At 48.2% G+C, this 20809-nt stretch overlaps 2 protein-coding genes across 4 annotated transcripts; both read left to right on the forward strand.

The window, feature by feature from the left end:
- The first annotated feature begins 9792 nt into the window (after positions 1-9792).
- LOC101069749 (DEP domain-containing protein 7-like) lies at positions 9793-14279 on the forward strand. The gene is made up of 13 exons (XM_003967001.3): positions 9793-9995; positions 10166-10342; positions 10485-10670; positions 10757-10898; positions 10967-11062; positions 11508-11677; positions 11786-11966; positions 12230-12387; positions 12464-12640; positions 13165-13307; positions 13423-13548; positions 13621-13696; positions 13797-14279. The coding sequence occupies exons 2-13, from the start codon at positions 10222-10224 to the stop codon at positions 14006-14008; spliced, it is 1788 nt and encodes a 595-aa protein (XP_003967050.3). The 5' UTR covers positions 9793-9995; positions 10166-10221; the 3' UTR covers positions 14009-14279.
- A 40-nt stretch (positions 14280-14319) lies between these two features.
- tcp11l1 (t-complex 11, testis-specific-like 1) lies at positions 14320-20380 on the forward strand. 3 transcript variants are annotated; one of them, XM_011606796.2, is made up of 11 exons: positions 14320-14851; positions 15406-15448; positions 15605-15755; positions 16045-16174; positions 16273-16393; positions 16906-17126; positions 17312-17448; positions 17963-18141; positions 18213-18394; positions 18482-18654; positions 18867-20380. In XM_011606796.2, exons 3-11 carry the CDS (start codon positions 15614-15616, stop codon positions 19076-19078), a joined length of 1497 nt encoding a protein of 498 aa, XP_011605098.2. In that variant the 5' UTR covers positions 14320-14851; positions 15406-15448; positions 15605-15613; the 3' UTR covers positions 19079-20380. The 3 variants fall into 3 exon arrangements, with proteins under 3 accessions (XP_011605098.2, XP_011605097.2, XP_011605099.2); XM_011606795.2 differs by lacking the exon at positions 15406-15448; XM_011606797.2 differs by lacking the exons at positions 14320-14851; positions 15406-15448 and adding an exon at positions 14858-15187.
- Positions 20381-20809: the final 429 nt, after the last annotated feature.

Here is a 20809-nt window from a genome sequence, read left to right on the forward strand (position 1 = left end):
GGGGGGGGGGGGGGGGGGGGGGGGCTTGTTCTATTTCTGAACCTCAGTGTCCTCCTGAGCAGCACCAGTGATAATGAACATGCTGATGACCTCTCCGGCGGAGGGTCTCACGTCTCCCTGCTGTCTCCTGAAGGAAGCTGCAGTCCCCAAGACACTGGGGGGGGGGGGGGGGGATGAGGTGAGAGAGCAGAGAAGTTAAGGGTGAGTGATTATTGAGATGGTACGAGCTGCAGATGGAGAGTCCGCCCGTGGACGGGGTTAGTGGGGGGCCAGCAGGATGGATATCAGGACCTCTTCATGGAGCGGATCGGGTTTTCCCCACCCGTCATGTCATGTTTGCTTTGGGGGAACATGAGAGAGGAGGTGCGAAGATCTCCCAGGAGTTCTTTTATCCTGCAGAGGTGGATCCATTGAAACCTGCAAACCCCAGAACACCGGTTCCGTGTGTGCTGGCCCGTTTCAGGGCCGGCACCGGCAGAATAATGAGCGTTACCCTTTATAATCTGCTTCTTCCAAATCTGAGAACTTGCCAGAACTTGAGTCCAAAGCTTTGAAACAAACACTCACACCTTCAGTGAACACGTCTGTATTAGTCACACCTGAACAACCCACTTGGTTCTGGAGCTGCTTTTCTCCAGTAAACCCTCAAACCCGAGCACCCAGAACCGTTTTCAACGCCCCGCCGGTGGTGCCGCATCTCCCGTCCGTCTCTTCTCCGCCTCCCGCAGCGTTCCCGGCTGTTCCAGCTTCCGGGTTATTCCGGGTTATTCCGGGCTGGGCCGTTTCTCCCCGCGTTCTTCACATCTTCTGACCGCCCGCCTGCCACCCGGGGGAGCTGGTTCTGTGGGCAAATCAAGCAAATCGAAGCTGAGAGGAGGAAGGAACAAAGCAGGAAGATCAAAGCAAAGGAGAAGAGCCATGAAGCTCCGAGTAAATCCAGGGTGGACTCGTCCATGAGGAGACCAGTGCTGCAGCATGGAGGTGCTGGAGGTCAACACCAGGCTCCTCACTGGGCTCCCGGCCTTCTACAAGGGAGCACGAGCTGGTGGGCAAAGGCCAGAACATCTGTCTCCTCACTCACGGGCCGCCTTCTTCTTCAGAAGGAATCCATAAACCTTCACGGTCGTGGTGCAGTGAAGGAGGGCAGAGGGGAGGAAGAGGAGATGTGATTAAACGCTCCTCGGATGAAGAGCAGGGCTTCGGGGGGGGGGGGTGTGCTCCCAGCCGTCAGCAGGACATCGTCCCCCCATTAGCAGAGACAGGACACAGTCTCATGCTAACCGCTAACAGTTTCCTGACGCCCACATCATCTATTCACAATCATGGCCGACATCTTCCAACTCCGCGGTGAGCAACATCAGGCTAGCCTCCCCTGTGGTGTTAGCTGCTAGCTTGTCCGTCTTTGTAGGGAGAGATCTCGCGTTCCCCGGACAGGGAGATGGGTGGATGACCTCTCAAGGGCTCCGGGTCTCGTCCTCCTGGGCTCTCGGGGATCAGCAACCCTGGTCTGGTTCGTTTAAGACGGTGCACCACAAGGCTCAGTTTTAGGAGCCACCCTAATTCCAATCTACCTACCCGGTACAGACTGAACACAATGAGTCTTTAACCATTTTTTTTTGCTCTCTATACCTCCGTTTCCTGTGTCTGAAGATCCTCTGGAGCTCTTTTGCTGTGGCCCAAAGCTCTGCCTTCTGTTGGACACAAACAGGAAAACAACGGGAAGAGTTGGGTGACTGGTTTCTAGCGTTGTGGTTGGGCTGTGAAGTGCCTGGTTTTGCCTCTTTATCCCGGCCTCTCTGGCAGGCAGCGCACTCCTCCGTGAGTTGGGCCAACTTGTCTTCCACTGTCTTGCTCCTCTCTCGCATCACCTCGTGTTCCTGCTTAAGGGCCTGCAGTAAAATTAATCACCCGTAGGATTTTTAATGCAATACTAAACTTTTATGTGTTTATTTAACGTGAACAGAAAGTCTGGGGAGGGAGCGAGAGCGTCATGCTTATACAAATCAATTGGCTTGTGTCATCTTTATAATGATTAAAATAAATTAATGGATACGTGAATTAATACTGAGGAGGAGGCGCTGGCAGAAAAAACACAATAATAAAGCCAGAAATGGAGAATAAACACAGTATCATTCAGTTGGAGGGAAAATGATTTATTCATTCCCTTTATAAGAGAAATGTTGCTCATCATTTATATCTGTAAATGTGTAAATTCAATAATTCCAGTGTTTCTGTGGGAAAAACGCGAGATTTGGTTGAAGTATTTATACATATTAATCGACAACAGTGTTTGATGATATTTCAGCTCATTATCTGATCAATGTTTAGGTTTCATTCACAGGAAGTTTTAATGAGAAAGTCATTAATTTAGATCTGCCTCAAAGCTCCAAACCCTCTGACCTGATGCTGCTCAGCTTCTGTCCGCAGCTCCAACTCTGCTCTGCTCACCGCCTGAGTCTGGCTGAGCAGCAGCTGCTGGGTGTGTTGCAGAGCCCTGACCACCTCCTAAACACACACACACACACGTTAGCTCCTCTTCGTTACTCCCGTCCACGAACATCTCCCTCGTTAGTTTTCACTCCTACCAGTTTTTCCCGCCTCACGGCTGCATTTTCCTCCACCAAGGTTTTCATCATTTTAGTCTCCTGAACAAGTTACAGACAAGAACATCGTTAACCCATCGGCGCCACACGCGCGCGTGTCTGAGGGCGTCACGCTGAAGCCCACCTTCGTCAGCGATGTGATTAGTTGTTCTTGTCGTGCGTTTGCAGAGGCCAGCTGCACGTTCCTTCTCACGGCTTCATCAACTGGTAAAATGACAAATTAGAGGTTTAATTAAAGGTCAGGCTGGATTAGTGGAATTCACTTCCATCAAAGAGGTGGTTAAAGACTCCACAGCTGGTCCAGAGCCTCCAGAACTCTGCAGGGGCCGGTTAAATCCTCCGAAACACTGAGGGCAGCCAGTCAGCAGCCTGTCAGAGAGCTTCCCCTGAGGAGTGATTCAGGTCCAGTCTGGGCGGGCTCAGAGGCCCGTCCATCGATGAGGGGTCTAGCAGAGGTTCTGACGGGTCCTCTTGGAGTTACTTCTGATCACTGCTAATATTATTTGTTCCTCCGGAAAATGTTAGCACCAGAACGATGCATGATTATCAGGACAGAGAGTCCGACTGATGACCAGGAACTGTGGACCAGCTCTACCCCCTTTCTAGGGTGTAGAACCTCATGTGGAACCTCATGGAATCCAGCCCACCGGCTCTGTTGAAGCAGCTGGATTTGGTTGCCAGTTTGACTTGTTCCAGGTGAAGTTCAGGGCTGCCCTTTGCCACTGGTCCTGTTCAGAACTTTCACAGACATGATTGGGGAGCAATGGGGATGTGGAGGGGGGCAGATCCAGTGGCCTGAGGTTTCTACCTGTGCATTCTTTTGGAGATAATACTGTTCTTTTGAACTTGTCCGGCACTGAAGTCCAGCTCCCGCTGGGCCAGTTCCCAGGTGAGTGTGAGCCCCTCTAACTCTCAGTGTGATGCCAGAACAGGCCCATTCAGGAGAGGATTAGTGCCCCAGGTGGGGGGGTTTAAGCATCCTGGGGTCTAGTTTACCAGTGAATAACAGTGTAATGTGGTGCAGAGAGAGCTGGGCTGGACAGCGAGGCTTTCATCTGTGTGTCCTCACCAATGATCATGACCTTTGGGTAACGACGGAAAGGACAATACTGTAAATACAAGCGGGCCGAAGTGAGTCTCCTCGGCCTCGGAGACACGGTCAAACATTCCAGAGGAGCTCAGGGGAGAGCTGGAACTCCTCTGCATCAAGGGGAGCTGGCGGAGCTGCTGGGACGTCTGGTCAGGCTGCCCCCGGATGCCTCCCTGAGGGGGCATCTCAGGCGTGTCCATGTCTGGGGCAGACCTAGGACTCTCCCTGCTGGCCTGGGAACATCTCGGGATCAGCCCGGAGGAAGAGGATGAGGTGAGAGGATGAGTGTTACCCCCCACATCCAGGACCCGGATGAGCAAAAACAAAAAATCTACAGTAACTTATTTCCAGTAACATATACTAAAGGTCCACAGTGGCACAAAATAAACGCATATTTCCCAATCCTGCAGATTCTGCTGTGAGTCTAATTGTATAATATAATAATCAGGGTAATGAAATCCCAGAATAAGCATGTTCTCACCACTCTGTTCCAGTTCTTCGTGGGCTTGCTTGAGCGCGGCACACTGCCTGGACAGGATGCCGAAGCGCTTCTCCACTTCCCCCAGTTTCCTCAGCTGGTTTTCTTTTGACCTGCTCTGTAGCAACAGCGTCTGTTCCTGTGGGAGGCGTACCATCACACATCCAGAACCACAAAAACAACACAGCACGTTGGATCACCACGACCCACTGATGCTGCTGTTCTATATGGCTGGAAAATATTAAGCAATTAATGCTCGGTTATCATCTGGATCGGTTCAACGCCACCACTCGAACTTTGCCTTGAGCCTTATTGTGTAAGATAAGTGTTCATTCTTTCCTCAACTCAGCTAGAGGCTGATTTTGCTGCTGCCTCCACGCCGAGCGGGGCAGAGAAACCTGTGGCCGAGTGATGGAGTGGAGCATCAGCCCAACACATGCCAGAGTGCACTTTATTGCTCCTGAAAGTGCCATTACCGTGTGATTGTCACTAGCAGGCTGAGCTGATTCTTTTCCCCTCTTGCTGTCTCACTCACTCCCCTAAACCTGATCCTCACTCCCTCACACCGTTCTCTCCATTACACCAGCGAAGGGTGTCTCTTTTTCACTCTGGTGAGCAGCTGTTATGTGGAGAAGGTTAAACTGAGCGAGACTCGGTTATAAAGTATGTTAACAGAGATATTTTCTCTGCTGTGCTGGCAGTTCAAAGTGTCACACACTCCCTATCTGTTCCTCCTGATGAGTTCTTTCCTCCAAACCATCTCTTCCTCGCACCCTTGGCTCATTCATCTCCATTTTTCCTCACTCCCACCCATGCCCTGTCTGGAAAAAAAAAAAAAAGTGCAATAATTATTGCTCACCAATCCGCTTATTTTCTTCTCCAAGTTCACCTTCAGCAACTGCAGAAAACAAAGGAGCACAAAACAGGAGCAAAGTTTCAACAGAGCGACATCTTAAATGGAAATAGTTGACTAAATCCCCATTACGTCTTTCAAATTAACTCCCGATCAAACATGGAGCTCAAAAGTGTTGAGAGGGGTGCAACATGCTTCATATAAAAGCAGGCACCTTCACGCACCATCAGGACAACAAAGGTCATTACTCCATATTGGCACATCTATGGTTACATCTATGAATAAAACTATCCAGAATATCAACCTACTGGAGACAAAATACAAAATGACCAGACCTGACGGGACAGGTTGGCTGGACGTTGTAGATCATTTATTCTCTAAGTCACATGTACCAAGTGTTAAAGACGTTGGCTGGAGAAAGGTGTGATTGAGTTTATCACTACGGTTTTCAAACTGGGGGGCGTGGCCCCATGTGGGGCCGCCTGGAATTCAAAAGGGGTCATGTGAAATGTCAGTTGGTACATATGACACACAGATCAAACAGCAAATATCCACCCTCTAAAAGGACTATTACCCAAACTTTATAATGAGACAGCACTTCCCCCTTTATTGATTTAGCAGCATTCAAAATAAATTAAATACATGTGACTCATCAGTCGCGTTACCCCAATTAAAATAACGGCCATGAATTATTCACATTTAATTACAAATTTCTTGAAGCATACGATTCCAACAGAGGTCAAATTTTGTAATTTAGCAGATCACCATGACAATTAAATCGCTTCCATCCCAACTTCCACTGACGTGAAAAAGGATTAAATTAAAGGGATCCATTGGACCGTGACCCTTAAATGAACACCACTGGGCCTTAAAATAGCCAAACACAGCACTCACTGTCTCCCAGATTGAATATCAAAAATGGCCCCTATTGTCTCTGTAAAGCAGCCAGGTTGTTAAAGAGCAGCCAGGCGTGGGGACAGAGGTTTATCACGACTGTGTCAGGTCTGAAGGGTGCATCACCCTCCAAACCTAAGAAAGAAAGAAAGAACACAGAACAAAGACCTCAGTACCTGTGCTGACTTCAGCTCTGCTTTCAAGCTGTTAATCTCTTTGTCCTTTATCTCCACACTGGCCTCGCATTTCCCCTGAAATGTTAGAATATTATTGTTGCGTCAAAAAAGCAATAAATATCAAAGCACGGTGCAGAAGAATCTACTCTGGGAGCCAAAACTGTGCAACCCAGTCGGAAGATTTACGACTCTGTTCAACACATTAGTGCCCTACTGACGTCTTCGGGGAATGAGCTCATCCTACCTTCTCCTCCTCAATGCTTTTCATCTTGGCCTGGAACTAAAGAGAAGAAGAAGAAAATGTAAACTCCTAATCTTGAGAATGTTGCGTTTGGTGGAAACGTACCTTCTTCTCAACACTATCCACGGACTCCGCGTGCTGCTTGGCCACCGTCTCCCTTTGATGCTGCAGCCTCTCCTGACACGCGAGATGAGACAAAATCAGACAAGATCTGAGCAAACAGGCTGAACTGTTGCCTCAAACTGAGGAGGCCGTAATCATCTGCACCCTGGGGTGTGGCGCTCAGGCCCTGGGGACCTGTGGTCGTACCTTGGCCCACTCCAGCTCCCGATTCTCCGTCACCAGTTTACCCATCTGCTCCTCAAACCGCGCCGCTGCATCCTGGCGCACGGAAAAGGCTGTTTACATAAAAACATTGGGAGACGCTCATAGCTCGGACTTCCAGGAGGAGATGGGTCGATAACCAGCCCGGTTTATGAGAAAATTCCTCCTTGGAATTCAGCCAGAAAGAAGAAACTGGCCAAAGTCTGGCCGCTACACACGTCCTACTGCTGGCACACTCAATCAAGCCACCCCCATCCTCCCTCTCCCCCGGGAGAACGCAGGTAAAAGTCGATTGCTTTCTACATCCTTGGAAGTTTTTATGGACCTGTGGGAGCGGGCTCCCTCAGTGGGTTTATTTTCCAAGTTCTTATTAAACTATAAGCTGGTAGTGTTGCGGCGCTGCACTTAAAAGCAGCAGTCTGAGGAGATGAAGCTGTTATTTCCCCACTGGGGAATAACTGTGTGCCCGTGTACATTAACACTTTTAATTTATAAACCGGTAGATAGAATCGGGAGGGGAAATGGATCATTTAAAGTGCCCTTGGTGGTGAATGTGAGTGTAAATGGTCATCTTTCCTATACGTGGGCCCTGCAGTGAGCCAGCCAGGGTGAAACCCACCTCCTGCTCCAGCCCCCCCCCCAGAGACCCCCGCTATGGGTAGGAACTAGATGGATGAGTGGATATGATCCTTGACAGCACCTTCTAATAAGTGGTTTTACCAATTATAAGAAATTCCATTACTTAAACGTGTATTTCCTAAGCTATTTTATTACGTTTTCCTGCCATTAAGAGCAGTCCTGCTCCTTCACTCGTGTTGTAAACACTGGAATGTGACCTGCGGTGGAATGTCCGACGCCATGGTGACATCCTCCACGTCCCTGCAACACCCACAGCGCCTGGGGGCAACCTCCATAACACCGTATGTTTCTATCCCAGTCAACATAACTGCAACAGCAACATAAAATTCCAGCAACCCGTTTAAGCTGCCCTAACCTTAACGCACCCCCCCCACCCCCACCGGACGGGGGGTCAGATTGAAAGCGGTTGCTGGAGGGAAGAAACACCTTTTTTTGGTTATTTTTAATTTCTGACCAGCGGCCAGAGGGTCACACCGACCGCCGTCTCCGCGGGACGAGCGGCGCCCTCTTATTGTCCGCGTAGCCAAAAGAGGCGTTTGGCTCCATCCAAGGTCAAGACAGCTCCTTGGACCGCTCTAGTCGGCTGTACCCTCCGAGCGTGCAGCTCCTCCACAGCCTCCTGTAGGTGGGTTTTGAAGTCCAGCATCTGCAGTAAGATGGCGCTGTCCCTGTTTGACTGACCACAGTCTCGGGGCCTGGACGGGTCTGGGTCCGGCGCCGATCCTCCGACCTGTAAAACAGACAAAAGGACCTCTGAGAACATGAACCTTAACATAACTCTCATAATTGTAGAGTGATTGAGGCTCTATTTTTTTACACATAATTCTCAGGATACAGTTGGAACAGTTAATTTTGTCAAGAGAAACTGGGTGTAGGTTAATTAGTTTTTTAAGGTCATTCTGAAATGAGTCGCACAACAGGGTGAATGTTCTCTGTTCTGAGGAGAAAATCCTTACGCCAGTGAGGGTGTTGGACATCAGGGACTCTGCGCTGGTGTCCATTGGGATGTGTTAGCTCTCTCTGGACCTCAGCTGCCTGTCAAAAACAGGAAAATGTTGGAAATAATGTCAGTATAACTGTTTTATTAGAAACAACCAACTGCCCTTCCACTCAGTCATCTGGGAACGGATTTATCCCAAAAACTGAGAATAAAAAGGGACTGGTGCTTCAAGGCCTCGGAGAGATTTCCCATCACTACAATTACAATTTAATGGCTTTGAAATGAGCGTTTTCTTCCACTGCAGGCGGAAGATAACACCTTGATAAGGTATTATCTAGGTTCAAATGAAGCAGCCCATTGACACTAATAGGGGTCAGTGCAATAATACTCAACAGACAAATTACACTGTCAATGGTTTTTAAATTATCTGCTTTATTTCGTTTGACCTGTGGATGGTTTTATGTGATCTCCTCTCTCTAAAGAAACGGAATGACGATTGCACGCATGCACACACACACACACACACACACACACGCCTGCACGGGGATATGCCTGTTTAAGTGGGAGGTCTCCACTTTCCACTGGTCTCTTAATAGAACAGACCTTTTTCTCCTATTTAACTTGCACTGGTATCAATCATGTTGGGGAATTAAATGATCCTTTTTCGAATTGGCTACTATCATAAAATAGCAGCGTGACCCCCCCCCAGGCTGAGTGGGAGGTGTTTGTGTGTCCAAATGTGTGTTTGTGCATCCAAATGTGTGTACGTGCACACTGAGACCGGGAGGGAGGAGAGGTCCAGTTTTATTTGGTTCTTCTCTGATTCACTTGACCAGGTATTAAACACCCTTTCCTAGCCATGAAAAATACAAATTAAAAGTGGTGCCAGCCATAAAACTGCAAGAATTCTACCAAAGAATGTCTATTTTACCCTTGGCTGAGTTATATTTGAGATGCTTATGGGAGGAAACTTACCACATTGATCTCACTGCAGGCCTATAATAAGAGTAATGCAGAATAGCTTTCAATTACACTTAAATTAGATTGCTAAAAAACAACAAATAAATATGAATTAAGCACATTTAAAGTGTCCAGATGTAGTGGAAATCACACAGTGGTCACAAAGTGAAAAAAGCAAATTATAACAAAAACTAGTGCTCTTTCTGGAACTTTCTGCAATCTAAATATTCTATCATTTCACTGTGTCAAAGTAGTTAAATTAATTTAAAAAAACAAAAATTAACTGTGCTTTAGGTTTAAGAATTGTGGATTGAGTTTAAGATAGTGAATTGTAAAAAAGAAGGAAAATAATCAAAACGCTGCCTAAAATTAGCCAAGACACAGTATACCGCAGTTGTGCCTGGTATTACTCCGCGTCTGCGCAACGACAACAAATTCCGAGCTTAAGTGATGCTAAACCTTTGTTTTCATTTCGAATATAGCCACTTTAGATTCTGTTTGCACATTAAATGTTGAAGTTGTTTTGTAACCATTTATAAAAGCAACAGAGATATAGGCAGATTATACCAGTCAAGGGGCGTTCTTCGGCCCGACGGACGGAAGCCCCCTATGCCCATACCACGGCGTGTAGTGATGAATTGCTCAATTATTTAATTTAGAACAGTTATTATACACGCCATCTGAAACTCTTACTATATATTAATGTTTACACATATTGGCGTGTCTAAACGTTTCCGATGAGAATGACTATAACGTCGGTAAAAGTTGGAAGCTAAGCTAGCAGACACCTACCTCAGGTAAAAACCCTCACAAAGCCTTTCTGACAGGACAACAAAAGCATCCTGGAGGCGACAGAAGCTGACACGATGTTGTTGTTTTTTTGGTTTGGTTTTTTAAAAGACATTCAGTCTTTGAAGACTAAAGAAAATCAAAGAGATAAGGGAAACTAAACATATATTCTACCCAGAACACGGCGGTGACCTGTTCGTTGGTGCCATCTAGTGGACGCGTTTTAAACTGCACATGCGCGCTGCTCAGTGCGGCCTGGTCGGCGTCAGCGAACCTTCGACTCTCAGCATGGCTTCAATAAAAGAGAGAGCCGCGGCTCTAAACCTGGATGAAAAGCTGTGCGTGCGTCCTCAAGGTGAGCTTCTGATCGCGCCTCACCCGTTCATGCGGCGGGTGGGTTCCATCTAAAGTGGTAGCTGCTTCTCCTGTTGTGTGTCTGGAAACGTCCCCGCAGACCACACACTTTTACAGGCTTTTACTGTCCCTGTCTTCACCAGCACATGGAGTGAGCATTAAATCAGTGCAGTCATCCTGCGTGTGGAACGGCCTCATCCTTCACCTCAAGTCCTCTGTGGCTGTGAAGCCCAGGCGCTTGCACCTCAAGTCGTACAGTGACTGTTTCCTGGGGTCGGAGGCTGTGGACGTGCTGGAGGCGTACATGAAAGGAGTCAAAGGCCTGGAGGGTATGAACGAAGAAGCAGCCGCTCTGCCTTCCTACGTTTGACCAACCTTCTTGACTGAACGAACGATGGTGTGGTTGGGATTGTAGGTGCGCGCGTGCCTCGGCCTCAGGTGGCGCGTGTGTGCCAGACCCTGCTGGACTGCCACGTGTTTGAGGCAGTGGGGACCAAAGTGTTCGGCAGAGACAGAAAGCAGGATCCATTTCAGGACAGCAGAGGCGCCCTTTACAGGTGACGTACTGGGAATCCCGCCCAGAGAGCCCCACACGCGTACGTGTAACATGGCGCTCTGCCCGCAGGTTCGCCAAGGTGTGCACGCCCTCACTGCTGGAGCTGGAAAGAAGTGCACTTGTGAACGGTATCCAGAACCTTTTCTGCAGTACTTTTCCAGACAGGTACGGAGCCCCGACCACGTTCTCTCTCTCTCTCTCTCTCTCACACACACACACACACACACACACACACACACACACACACACACGTAGAAGCAGGTGGAGTGGTGATCCGTGATACACTGTTTTGACTTCCCGTTTTTGTGGCTCTTTAGGAGACTTTATCATAAACTACTGAAAAGGTTCGGACTTTTCTCCCCAACATGTAAATAAATGAGCCTTTTTTGTCTCCGCTGAGGGAAGGAAATATTGATAACAGCACTAATTGAAGTATAAATATTACTTAAATGAGACCTTTTGATGTTTTCCGTCGCTAAAGATCCACAAATAATACATTTATACTCTCAAATAGCATCAAATTGTTATTTTTAAAACATGTTTTGATACCAGGGGAAATGGATGGATTCATTTTACGCCCCCACCAACGTGACGTTGTTCTATATCCCAGGAGGAAGGAGCAGACGTGTCCCACCGGCGCCGAGGCGGAAGCAACAGGACCGACCCGACAGGTTCAGGCGCCCGTAGAGGCCGAGCGTTCTGATGGCCCGTCTCTGGGGCCTCTCAGGGACGCTTTGACCCCTGTCAGAGTAAAGACGCCCAGCGAGTTACCGCAGTCGAGTGAGGCGCTCGGGGCCATCCCATTATTCCGCTTAAAAATGCCCCTTTCTTATTCTAAACGAGCAAAGATCTGTACGTTCTGAGTAACTGTCGCCTTCCCTGCCTCAGCGGTGGAGGAGGTTTGGCAGGAGCAGACCCTGCTGAAGCTGTTGACGCTGGTGGAGCTCCCCCTGCTGGAGGGGCTGCTTCGGTGCAGCCGGAGCCCGGCCGCCACTCAGAGCGACCCCGAGCTGACCTGCAGCAGCAGCCGCCTGGACAGACGGGTCCTCGAGGCCTTCGGGGAGTCTCGGTGAGTCCCGACTTTCCTGAGGGTCCCCAACAAGCCTGCATAACAATTTCCACACGACTCGGTTATTTAAGTCTAAAAGAAAACTGCTCCAGGTCTATTTAGACCTGTCAAAATCTTTTTCCTAGGAAATAATTCTGCCTCTCAAGCACCTTTATTACCAATGAAGTGCTTTTGATATGAAATAAGTATATTTATGAGGGGATTCTCAGAGGCTTTTAGCAGAATATTCGCTACATAGTTACATGTTTTGGTCCGTTCCCCAGCAAAGATGAATGGCTCCGCGCAGCCCTGGACTGCCTGCACTTCCTGCCCGACCAGCCAGTCGTGGAGCTCAGCATGGCGCTGTCCCACTGTTTCCTGCAGGACCCGAACGCACCCCAATCATCGCTCGCCGCTGCAGGGTCACGTGATGCAGCCGCACGTGAGTGTCAGGAGTTGCTGCCTGTTCGGAGCAGGGGAGACGTTTCGGGAAGTGACACTTCCCGATCTGCTGCCAGGTGGGTGTTGGAGGACGGCGTCCGCTGGTGCCCGCGATGGTGAGGAGCAGCCCGGCGTGGACCGATGGAAGCTGCTGCTGTTTGAGACGCTGGTGAAACACTACGGCCACACAGACAGGCCAGCGCTGCTGCCTCAACACCTGACTCATGTCTACACAGCCATTACCGACCTGCTGGGTGACTGGTTTCCATCAACGTCATTATTATACGCAAAGAATGACCTCACATATGGCACACAGTCTTAGAAAGATGAATATTAACAGATTTACTGGCACAAATGTGACTTTAGTGGCGCGATTTGAGGATGTTTGTAGGAGAACTGCCGTGATTGGTGAGCTCACAGGACGCTGTAGGGAGGGAGGAGAGGGTTTTGTGTCCACCCAGTAGGACACAAAACCCGGCTTGAATCCAGTTCTTAAAGGACTGGATTTGCCCACCCTGCTATACATGTATCAGGTTGTCTTAAACTTCTTAAGAAGCTGTTAGAAGCTGTTCTCATCTGATTTTACCTGGTAAAATAAAGGTCAAATTCCAAAACTACAGTGGATTTAGCAGAATTAGGGGAGACATCTCTTAAAGAACTTGAGTTGCTTTAATCGTAGCTACTTGGGATAGCAAATTCCTACGAGGAATGACTTTAATTAAAGATGATTGGCATTTCCATCCCATATAACCTCCCAGTATCACATCTTTATCCTCAGCAAATGCCAAGTGGGCCACGGCTCTGGAGGCGCTGCAGCTCTGCCTGAAGCTGCTGCCTCCGGCCTGCAGAGATGAGCTGAGCAGGCTGCTGACCTTCATGTCTCTGGCTGGGGACCCGCAGGAGATCAAACTAAACCAGGAGGTAAGAGCCGCTTCCAATAACACGCCGTTTATTTCGAGGTAATCACCGCGATCTTAGCCATTATAAAACTACAGTGGGGGGTTCATTACCCCGTGTCTCACCTTTGAACTTGCAGCTTGAGAACCGACTGGTGGTGAAGAATTCTTTCTCTAAGGCCATCATCAACAACAAGAGCCTTTCGAATGACAAGGAGGATCTGATGGTGGTCTTCATGCTGAGTAACATTAAGGACATTTTCAAGGTGAGGGGAAGCGCACCAGCACACACTGTGCCAGTCATTAGTCGCCGATTCTGGATTTTTTTCTTTCTCCAGGTACCCAGAGCTCTGCACAAGGACGTGAGTGACAAACTAGCCAGCCTCGCCGAGGGAAAGCCACCTGACGTGATGGGTAAATGATAAAACCAGCGCTTTTAGAAGATGAGAACGGATTTCTCCTCTAGATGCACATTTTCGGCTTTCTTCCCATCTTCCTGTTCTCTGTCTTTTAGGGACCATGTTCTGCTACCAAGTGTCTGGCAGGACGTACGCTGATTCCTCCAGGGACACCACCAAGCAGGAGCTGTGGAATCTGCTCAAGAGCATCGATGTGGACGGCAAGATTTCCTCCAAGGAGAGAAAGCGCCTCCTGGGCCAGTTCTACCGAGCCCACCCTGAGATATTTAACCAGTACTTTGGTGAATCGGCTCTTGGTGTGCTCTAGGTTGGTGATTGGGGCTCTTCTGTGGTTTCCTCTGACATTTTCACTTCACAGGGTGGATATAAAGTTCTTCTAATTTAAACTACTTACAGAAAATGAGGAAATTCAAATTAAAAACAATTCTAGAAATCATACTATGGAATAGGAGAAAGGAACCATGAAACAATTGTTTGTTGTATTTACTTGGTTGTTGCACAAATAAACATTTGCTAAACTGTGGTATTGCTACGAACCTGTGAAAGAGAATAAAATAAAGGACCAAAGTTATACAGAACATTTGAAAAGTTTGACCTGTGACGTGAGATTACTGACACATATAATCCCACCTTTAATCTCAGAAATCAAAATTTTATTCTAAATGCAACAAAACGAACGTTTTTAAATATTGGTTTCTGGATCAATTATTGTGTTTGAAACACTTCTTGGACTTTTGGTACTGACTTCGGTTTCCAAATGGAGTTTAATCATTTTAGTTCCGGATCCTGATGGTTCCCGCTCGAGCTGAGAGCGCGCGTGCTGGGGGCTCGGTTGTTACGTCATGTCGGCCCCGCCCACAACCGGAAGAAGCGACAGTTGTTGACAGGAAGTCCGGCAACGTTACGCATCAATAAAAGGATCATTTAAAAATCCTAACAATAATCTCGATTTGTCAGTGATGTAACAGGTTTGTGTTTGTGTTCCAGGCGGCATCTAAAGGTATTTGAGCTGGGAATAAAGTGGTTAAATGTTCTGGAGGGTTCGCTGTGTCATAAAGGTGTGACAGTGGGACGAGCTGTGGTAAAGCTAACGGGACAGACGCGGAGCTTGTCGACTAACATCTGTCTTCCAGCTGCTGCTCGGTGTAAGGTAAGAAACGCCACCGTGGACAGACCGGGACAACGACCGGGACGTCGGGGCTTGGGTTTGGGTTCCAACTGAGCCAGTTTAGCATCACAATGGCTCCTCTGTCTCCTCCGGTCATAATATCCCGATGATGTCATCATCCAGCTTTAGTTTTTGGTTTAACCTTATTTACCAGATCCTAGTATGCTATGGGTCTCTTTGAATGTTTTCGTCATTCAAAACCGGAATATTGGCTGGATTTTGTTTTTTTCCCCCCAAGTGCAAGTGTGTCAAGCTTGTTTGTTTATTAGATCATTGGATATTTAGTGTTTATTGATCAGTTGCGTCATCAATAGAAAGGTAATAATAACTCAACACTTTTAATAGAATCAGTTTTTTACCTGTATGTTAAGATTGTACTATTTGGCTTTAATTATATTTGATAAAAAATCTTTCATTTCCCCCACATTTTCCAAACTTCTGTTCCTTTCATATTTCTACTTTTATGTGATAAATATACATGTGACTTCTTTCTTTTTGAAAAAATGGACGAGCCTTTCCTGCTCTTCTGTTTCTAGGAGATGCATTTTGGCCTGCAAACCTTGAAGAAACAGCTCAAATGTAATTATTCATGTATGCTGCTTTCTTTCCAAAGTCAAAGCCTCTTCTGCTTTAACGGAGAAGCACGTCGCCTAAAACCCAAAATTAGATTTTCCTGTTGTGCAGTTGTTTTAAACAGACAAAGCTGCCGTATGTTACACGCGTGTCCTCCTGCAGATCCCCAGCATGTCCAAGAAGACAGATCACTTTGAGACAGGAGGAAACAAGGATTCAGAAGAGACGAGTCTAGAGGAGGCCTCCGAGGAAATGGTGAGGAAGAGGATTCTGACGAGTTCTCCGACCTCCCACAGAGGGAACAGTCCTCAAGGTAAGTTCAGACCTGAATCTTCAGCCCTGATGATCTGCACAGATGTAGAAGAGTAACGATAAACTATAGTGACAATAAAAAGATCCTTTCCTTTGCCTAAATAAGTGCACCTTCTGTATTTTGGCTGCATCCAGACTCAAAACCTGCATTGCTTTTCCACTTCCGCAGTTAAGATACCAATTAAAAAGGAATTTAGGAAGGCCATCGTCCCTCCACGATCCTAAACGTCACCAAAACGTGTGCACTTAAACGACTACGTATGTTTAATTGATGATGGATTCCCTCACAGCGTCACCCAGGTTTGTGGCTGTGGAGGAGCTGATGCAGACAGCTAAAGATGTCACCAACATGGCGCTGGCGCACGAGATCCTGGTGAACCGGGAGTTCAAGCTCAAACCCACAGAGCTCCCCGAAGGCTGGTGAGAGCTCCCGCTCCGATTCCTGCCGCCTCCCGAGGTGTCTGTGAACGAGGCGTTTCCTGTTGGGAGGGTCAACTTTTCCTTCTGTCTCTCTGAAGTTTGGAGCGCCGAGTGAAAGAAATGATGCACAAAACCTTCTGGGAATGTTTGGAAGCTCAGCTGAAAGAGGACCCACCAACATACGGACACGTCATCAAACTTGTGGCGGAGATCAAAGAGGCAAGGCAGCGATGGGGGGGGGGGAGGGGGGGCAGGGACATGTCGACTGTTCGAGTTCTCTCACATTCTTCCATCTCTGGTCTGATGTGGGAATTCTAGAGTTTAGATTTTGTTTCATGCAGCTCATCTTGGATGGTGTTATTACAGAGATGCTGCTTTCTTACATGTTTATGTTGGAGGGATGGCAACTCCAGACCACGAGGGCCGGATCCGAGCCGGGTTTTGTGTTCTGCCAGGCAGAAACGGGGAAGTAGAACCAGATGAAAGTGTTGTCTACCTGTAGGATGGAAAAACCCGGCTCGGATCCGGCCCAAGAGGACTGGAGTTGCTTGTTGTGGTACCTAATTCACCCCCTCGGCCATTTTGGATGCCAGGCAACAGCCTTGAGGACAGTTTACTAATTTAGCTGTGGCCATCTTAAGCAGGCTCAGATCCACAGAAACAAGATCCACAGTAAACGAGGAGGTTTTAGAGGTTCTCTCAGGCGTAACCGTGGTTACTGCTGTTGCCAGATGCTGCTGTCCTTCCTGCCAGCGAACCACAGCCGCCTGGGCTCCCGTATCGAGGAGGCTCTGGACCTGCCTTTAATCCAGCAGCAGGCAGAGAACGGCGTGCTGGACATCGGTGAACTCTCACAGTTCATTATCTGGACTATGGGTTCACTGTGCGCCCCCTGCAGGGATGAAGACATCAAAAAGCTAAAGGAGATCACTGACGTTGTGCCTCTGCTCAGGTCAGTAAAACAAATGGAAACGCCCGTTTAATCCTGTCAGCTTGATTGAAATGCTGGTTCCCGAATAACGTCTCAGTGGATTCGTGGGCCACGAACGTGACAGTCAAGCCTCTGATATACAGATGCTGCTTATCCCACCTGTTCCACTGACACACCTGCCTTGTCTTCTCTACCCTGCCTTCCAGGGAGATTTTCTCTGTGCTGGACCTGATGAAGATGGACATGGCCAACTTTGCTGTCAGCTACGTCAGGCCTCATCTTATGAAGCAGTCCGTCGAGTACGAGCGTAGCAAGTTCCAGGAGTTTCTGGACAGACATCCTAGTGAGGGATTGCTCTCTTTATTTTTATGATCCCCCACAAAAGGGAGAACGTGCAATTTCAATAGAGAAAGGCCGAGAATACAGACGAATATTCACATATTATTCCATATTCAGTTTTTTGTGAGGTGTTTTTGTGCTGTGAGACACTTCTGGCTTCTGTTTCCACTTCTATCTTTGACCACCTTAACATGCTGCCCCTCTTCCAGCTCTTCCCTCCATCCTTACGATCCCACATCACGCACATCTTTACCGTCCCCTTACTCCGTGTCCCCCTCTGCTCCTTTCTGTCCCCCTGGTGGCCATCTTCTTCTTGGCCAACCTGTATTTCCATCTGGAAGGTTCCACCCTTGCAGATCTATGATCCTGTCCTGGACAACCAAGCTGTCCATCACGTCCTCCACTGTGGTTTCCTGTACTAACATTTCCACAATCACTGTGCTCTTGTGGATTGATTGTTATGTCCTTTAAAATGAAATTAAGATTGAAGCGAACGGTTCTGCTGACGTCTGCTGTAGATGCCTTGGACTACACTGAGAAGTGGCTGAAGGACACGGTGACGTGGCTGAGAGAGGCCAGGGCAGAAGGTTCAGGTGGAGCCTCAGCAGACTCACCCTCACACCTTCCCATTAATGTCCATAATCAGGCCTACCTGCGTCTCCTGCTCTGGGACCACGTCTCCGACCCGTTCCCAGAGGTAAACCCGTCGGCCAGTGTCACCCCTTGTGTTGTACTTCTGTATCTTTATTCTCTTCCTGCTCCCCACAGACTGTCCTGATGGACCAGGTTCGCTTCCAGCAGATGCAGCAGGAGCTCGAGCCGCTAGTCCTGCTCTCCTCCGTGCTCCTCATTGCCTACACCAACACAGGAGAGGCCGTCTCGGGCCTCCCGAAGCTAATGGACACCCTGAAGAACGCTGTCAGCGTCCTGCTTGCGGACATGCACACGCCGTGAGTATCCAAAGTTACTCGTCAGCAGGAATCACGTCGATTAAGAGAACGAGAAGAAACCTTTCTCATCTGTTTCCTGCTTCTAAGGTACTTTAGCCTGGAGGAGGCTTTAGCGACGATCGGGGAGAAGCTGTGCGTGGAGCTGAGTGTCTGCCTCAGCCAGCACGGCTACCCTCCGTTTTCGGCCGAGCAGAAGAGCAACCTGAAGGGTCAGATCTTGGCCACCGTGCAGCCAGACAACAAGGTCCGCAAGCTCATGGGTGAGAACGCTTTCATGCCTGCATGAGGTCACCATCCTCGTTAGGAGATCAGGATCCAAGGCGTGAGCAAACCTTTTAGTAGGAGCCTAATGCTCGCCAGGAGCTTCCAAAACGTCTGTATCGATCAGGAATTGAGGAACAATAACAGGGTTTTTATTTGTATCTGTGATGCCGCTAATGACATGCGACTTTCCTCACTGATCTCCTGCCAGAGTCTCGGATTCAGAGCTACTTCCTAGCGGCGCTGGAGTCCAGTCAGCATCAGAGCCCCCCTCCTCTCCCGGGAGGTCTCCTCCCAGTCAGCAGGGAGCTGAAGGAGCTGGCTATTCACTTCAGCCGCCTGGTCAACTTCAACAAGCTGGTCTATTCCCCGTTCTACCGGAAGATTTTGAATAAACTACAGACGGAAGAGGAGTGTCCCTAGAGGTGTTCCTGCCCTGCTGCCCTGGATGTTCTGTGAGTTCAGCTACATTTGTATGTAAAGACCCAGTGTAGCTGGGCCCTACCTGCAACAACACCATAGCCCATCTCACAGTGGCCAGAACCCCCGTTTGAACCCGCATACCTGCTATTTATCAGCTGCTGCAGAAATATCCGGGTCTCCAAATGCCGATAGTGCACAGTCACCTTGTAATTTTCATAGAAAAGTAGGATGCGACGCACAACTGGATGTGTACGACGCCGACTATGTGTTGCTGTTAGCGAAAGGATGAAGGAAAGAGGGAAGCCTAAAATCCAGAAGGTTGTTGCTTGTTTGAATAATCTCAGGTTCCGCAGTGGTCACCTTCCAGTTCTGTTCGAAGAGAAGGTGGAACGTCCGTCAGTCGTCTCCGTTAGCGACCGGGAGGACGACGCCATGAAAGCGCGTTGCGTAATCGTCACACTGGCATCTCAGGTCCTCGACTGTAAATATCAGACAAAGTTAAGCCAAATAAGCCCCAACTTCAGGGTTGACCTTGTTGTTTTGTTCATTGGGGGACGTTGGGTCTCCTCCCACTGGTCCAGGCTGGAGGGTTTAGAGGAGGAACTGTGTGTTTAAGGCCCCACCAAAGCATCTCAGTCGGGTTTAGGTCTGGATCTGGACTTGGCTCCTCTAAATCCTCCCTGGAGTGTTTCAGCGTTTCAGTGTGCTTGACCTTAGGGTCTGGAACCGAGGGCCAGATGGTCCTCGCGCATCCCTGGACAGACGTCACGGTTACGACGTCTCCAGGACCTGAAGCAGCCAGACCATCACAGCTCCGCCTTGACCTCTGACCTTCCCTGAGGCCTGTTAGGCCAGATGTGTTCTGCTTATCTTTGTCTGATATTAAAAGGGGCGGGATCTCAGTGTGACAGGTATGGAAAAATCCACGAGGACGCAGGAAGTGGGCAACAACTGAGCACGTTGAGGGCAACTAGGTGCAGCATTCCCTGATTTATGGCTGGGATTAACAAGAGTGCCTACGAGTGTGGAGTATTAATTTGGGTTCTAAACAATCGGGATTTACAAACTACGAGTCGGGTCACTGATCGTAAAGGAGTTAACTGTAAAACTGGTGTCATCTGCTCCCCTGCTGCACTTTAACTTCCTTTATTTATAGAACCTCTTTGCTAACGTGGACGTTCGTGCTGGTGTTTGTGACGTTTCCTCGGAATTATTCAAAAACAACAACACAGCACGTGCACTAATCCTTCTCTCCAGCTGTCCAGCTCTCATGCCAATAAAGTATTGCTTGTCACATGTAAATGTAGTTTGGTTTTTTTGTTGGTTTTCGTGACATTTTCAAGCGCTGTGGAGGTGTCTGTAATAAATTTGGGGGGGATTCTCTTTTTGAAGGCAACTTTAAGCTGTTGGCCTCTACCAAATGGGCCAGATTTCACCAACAAAAGTAGAAAAAGTCTTGTAAAATCCAAATTAAGTTGATTTGGTTTGTTGTTGCTATGGCGATGGATGATCTCAAAGGGGCATTTGGGTTGATTTTATGGGAAATGGTCTATTTTGATGAGATTGGCTTAATTTCACAACACAAAGAAATCAAACATTTGGTTGAGCACATTTTTTAAGTTAATAGACGACAAATTTTACTCGTTACCTGTTATCAAATTTATGTTAAGTGATCTGTGTCACTAATATGTAAAAAAAAAAAAAAAAAAAAGATTGAAAATAAACCCAAAA

The sequence above is a fragment of the Takifugu rubripes genome, chromosome 9 (genome assembly GCF_901000725.2).
Source record: "Takifugu rubripes chromosome 9, fTakRub1.2, whole genome shotgun sequence".
NCBI lineage: Eukaryota > Metazoa > Chordata > Actinopteri > Tetraodontiformes > Tetraodontidae > Takifugu > Takifugu rubripes.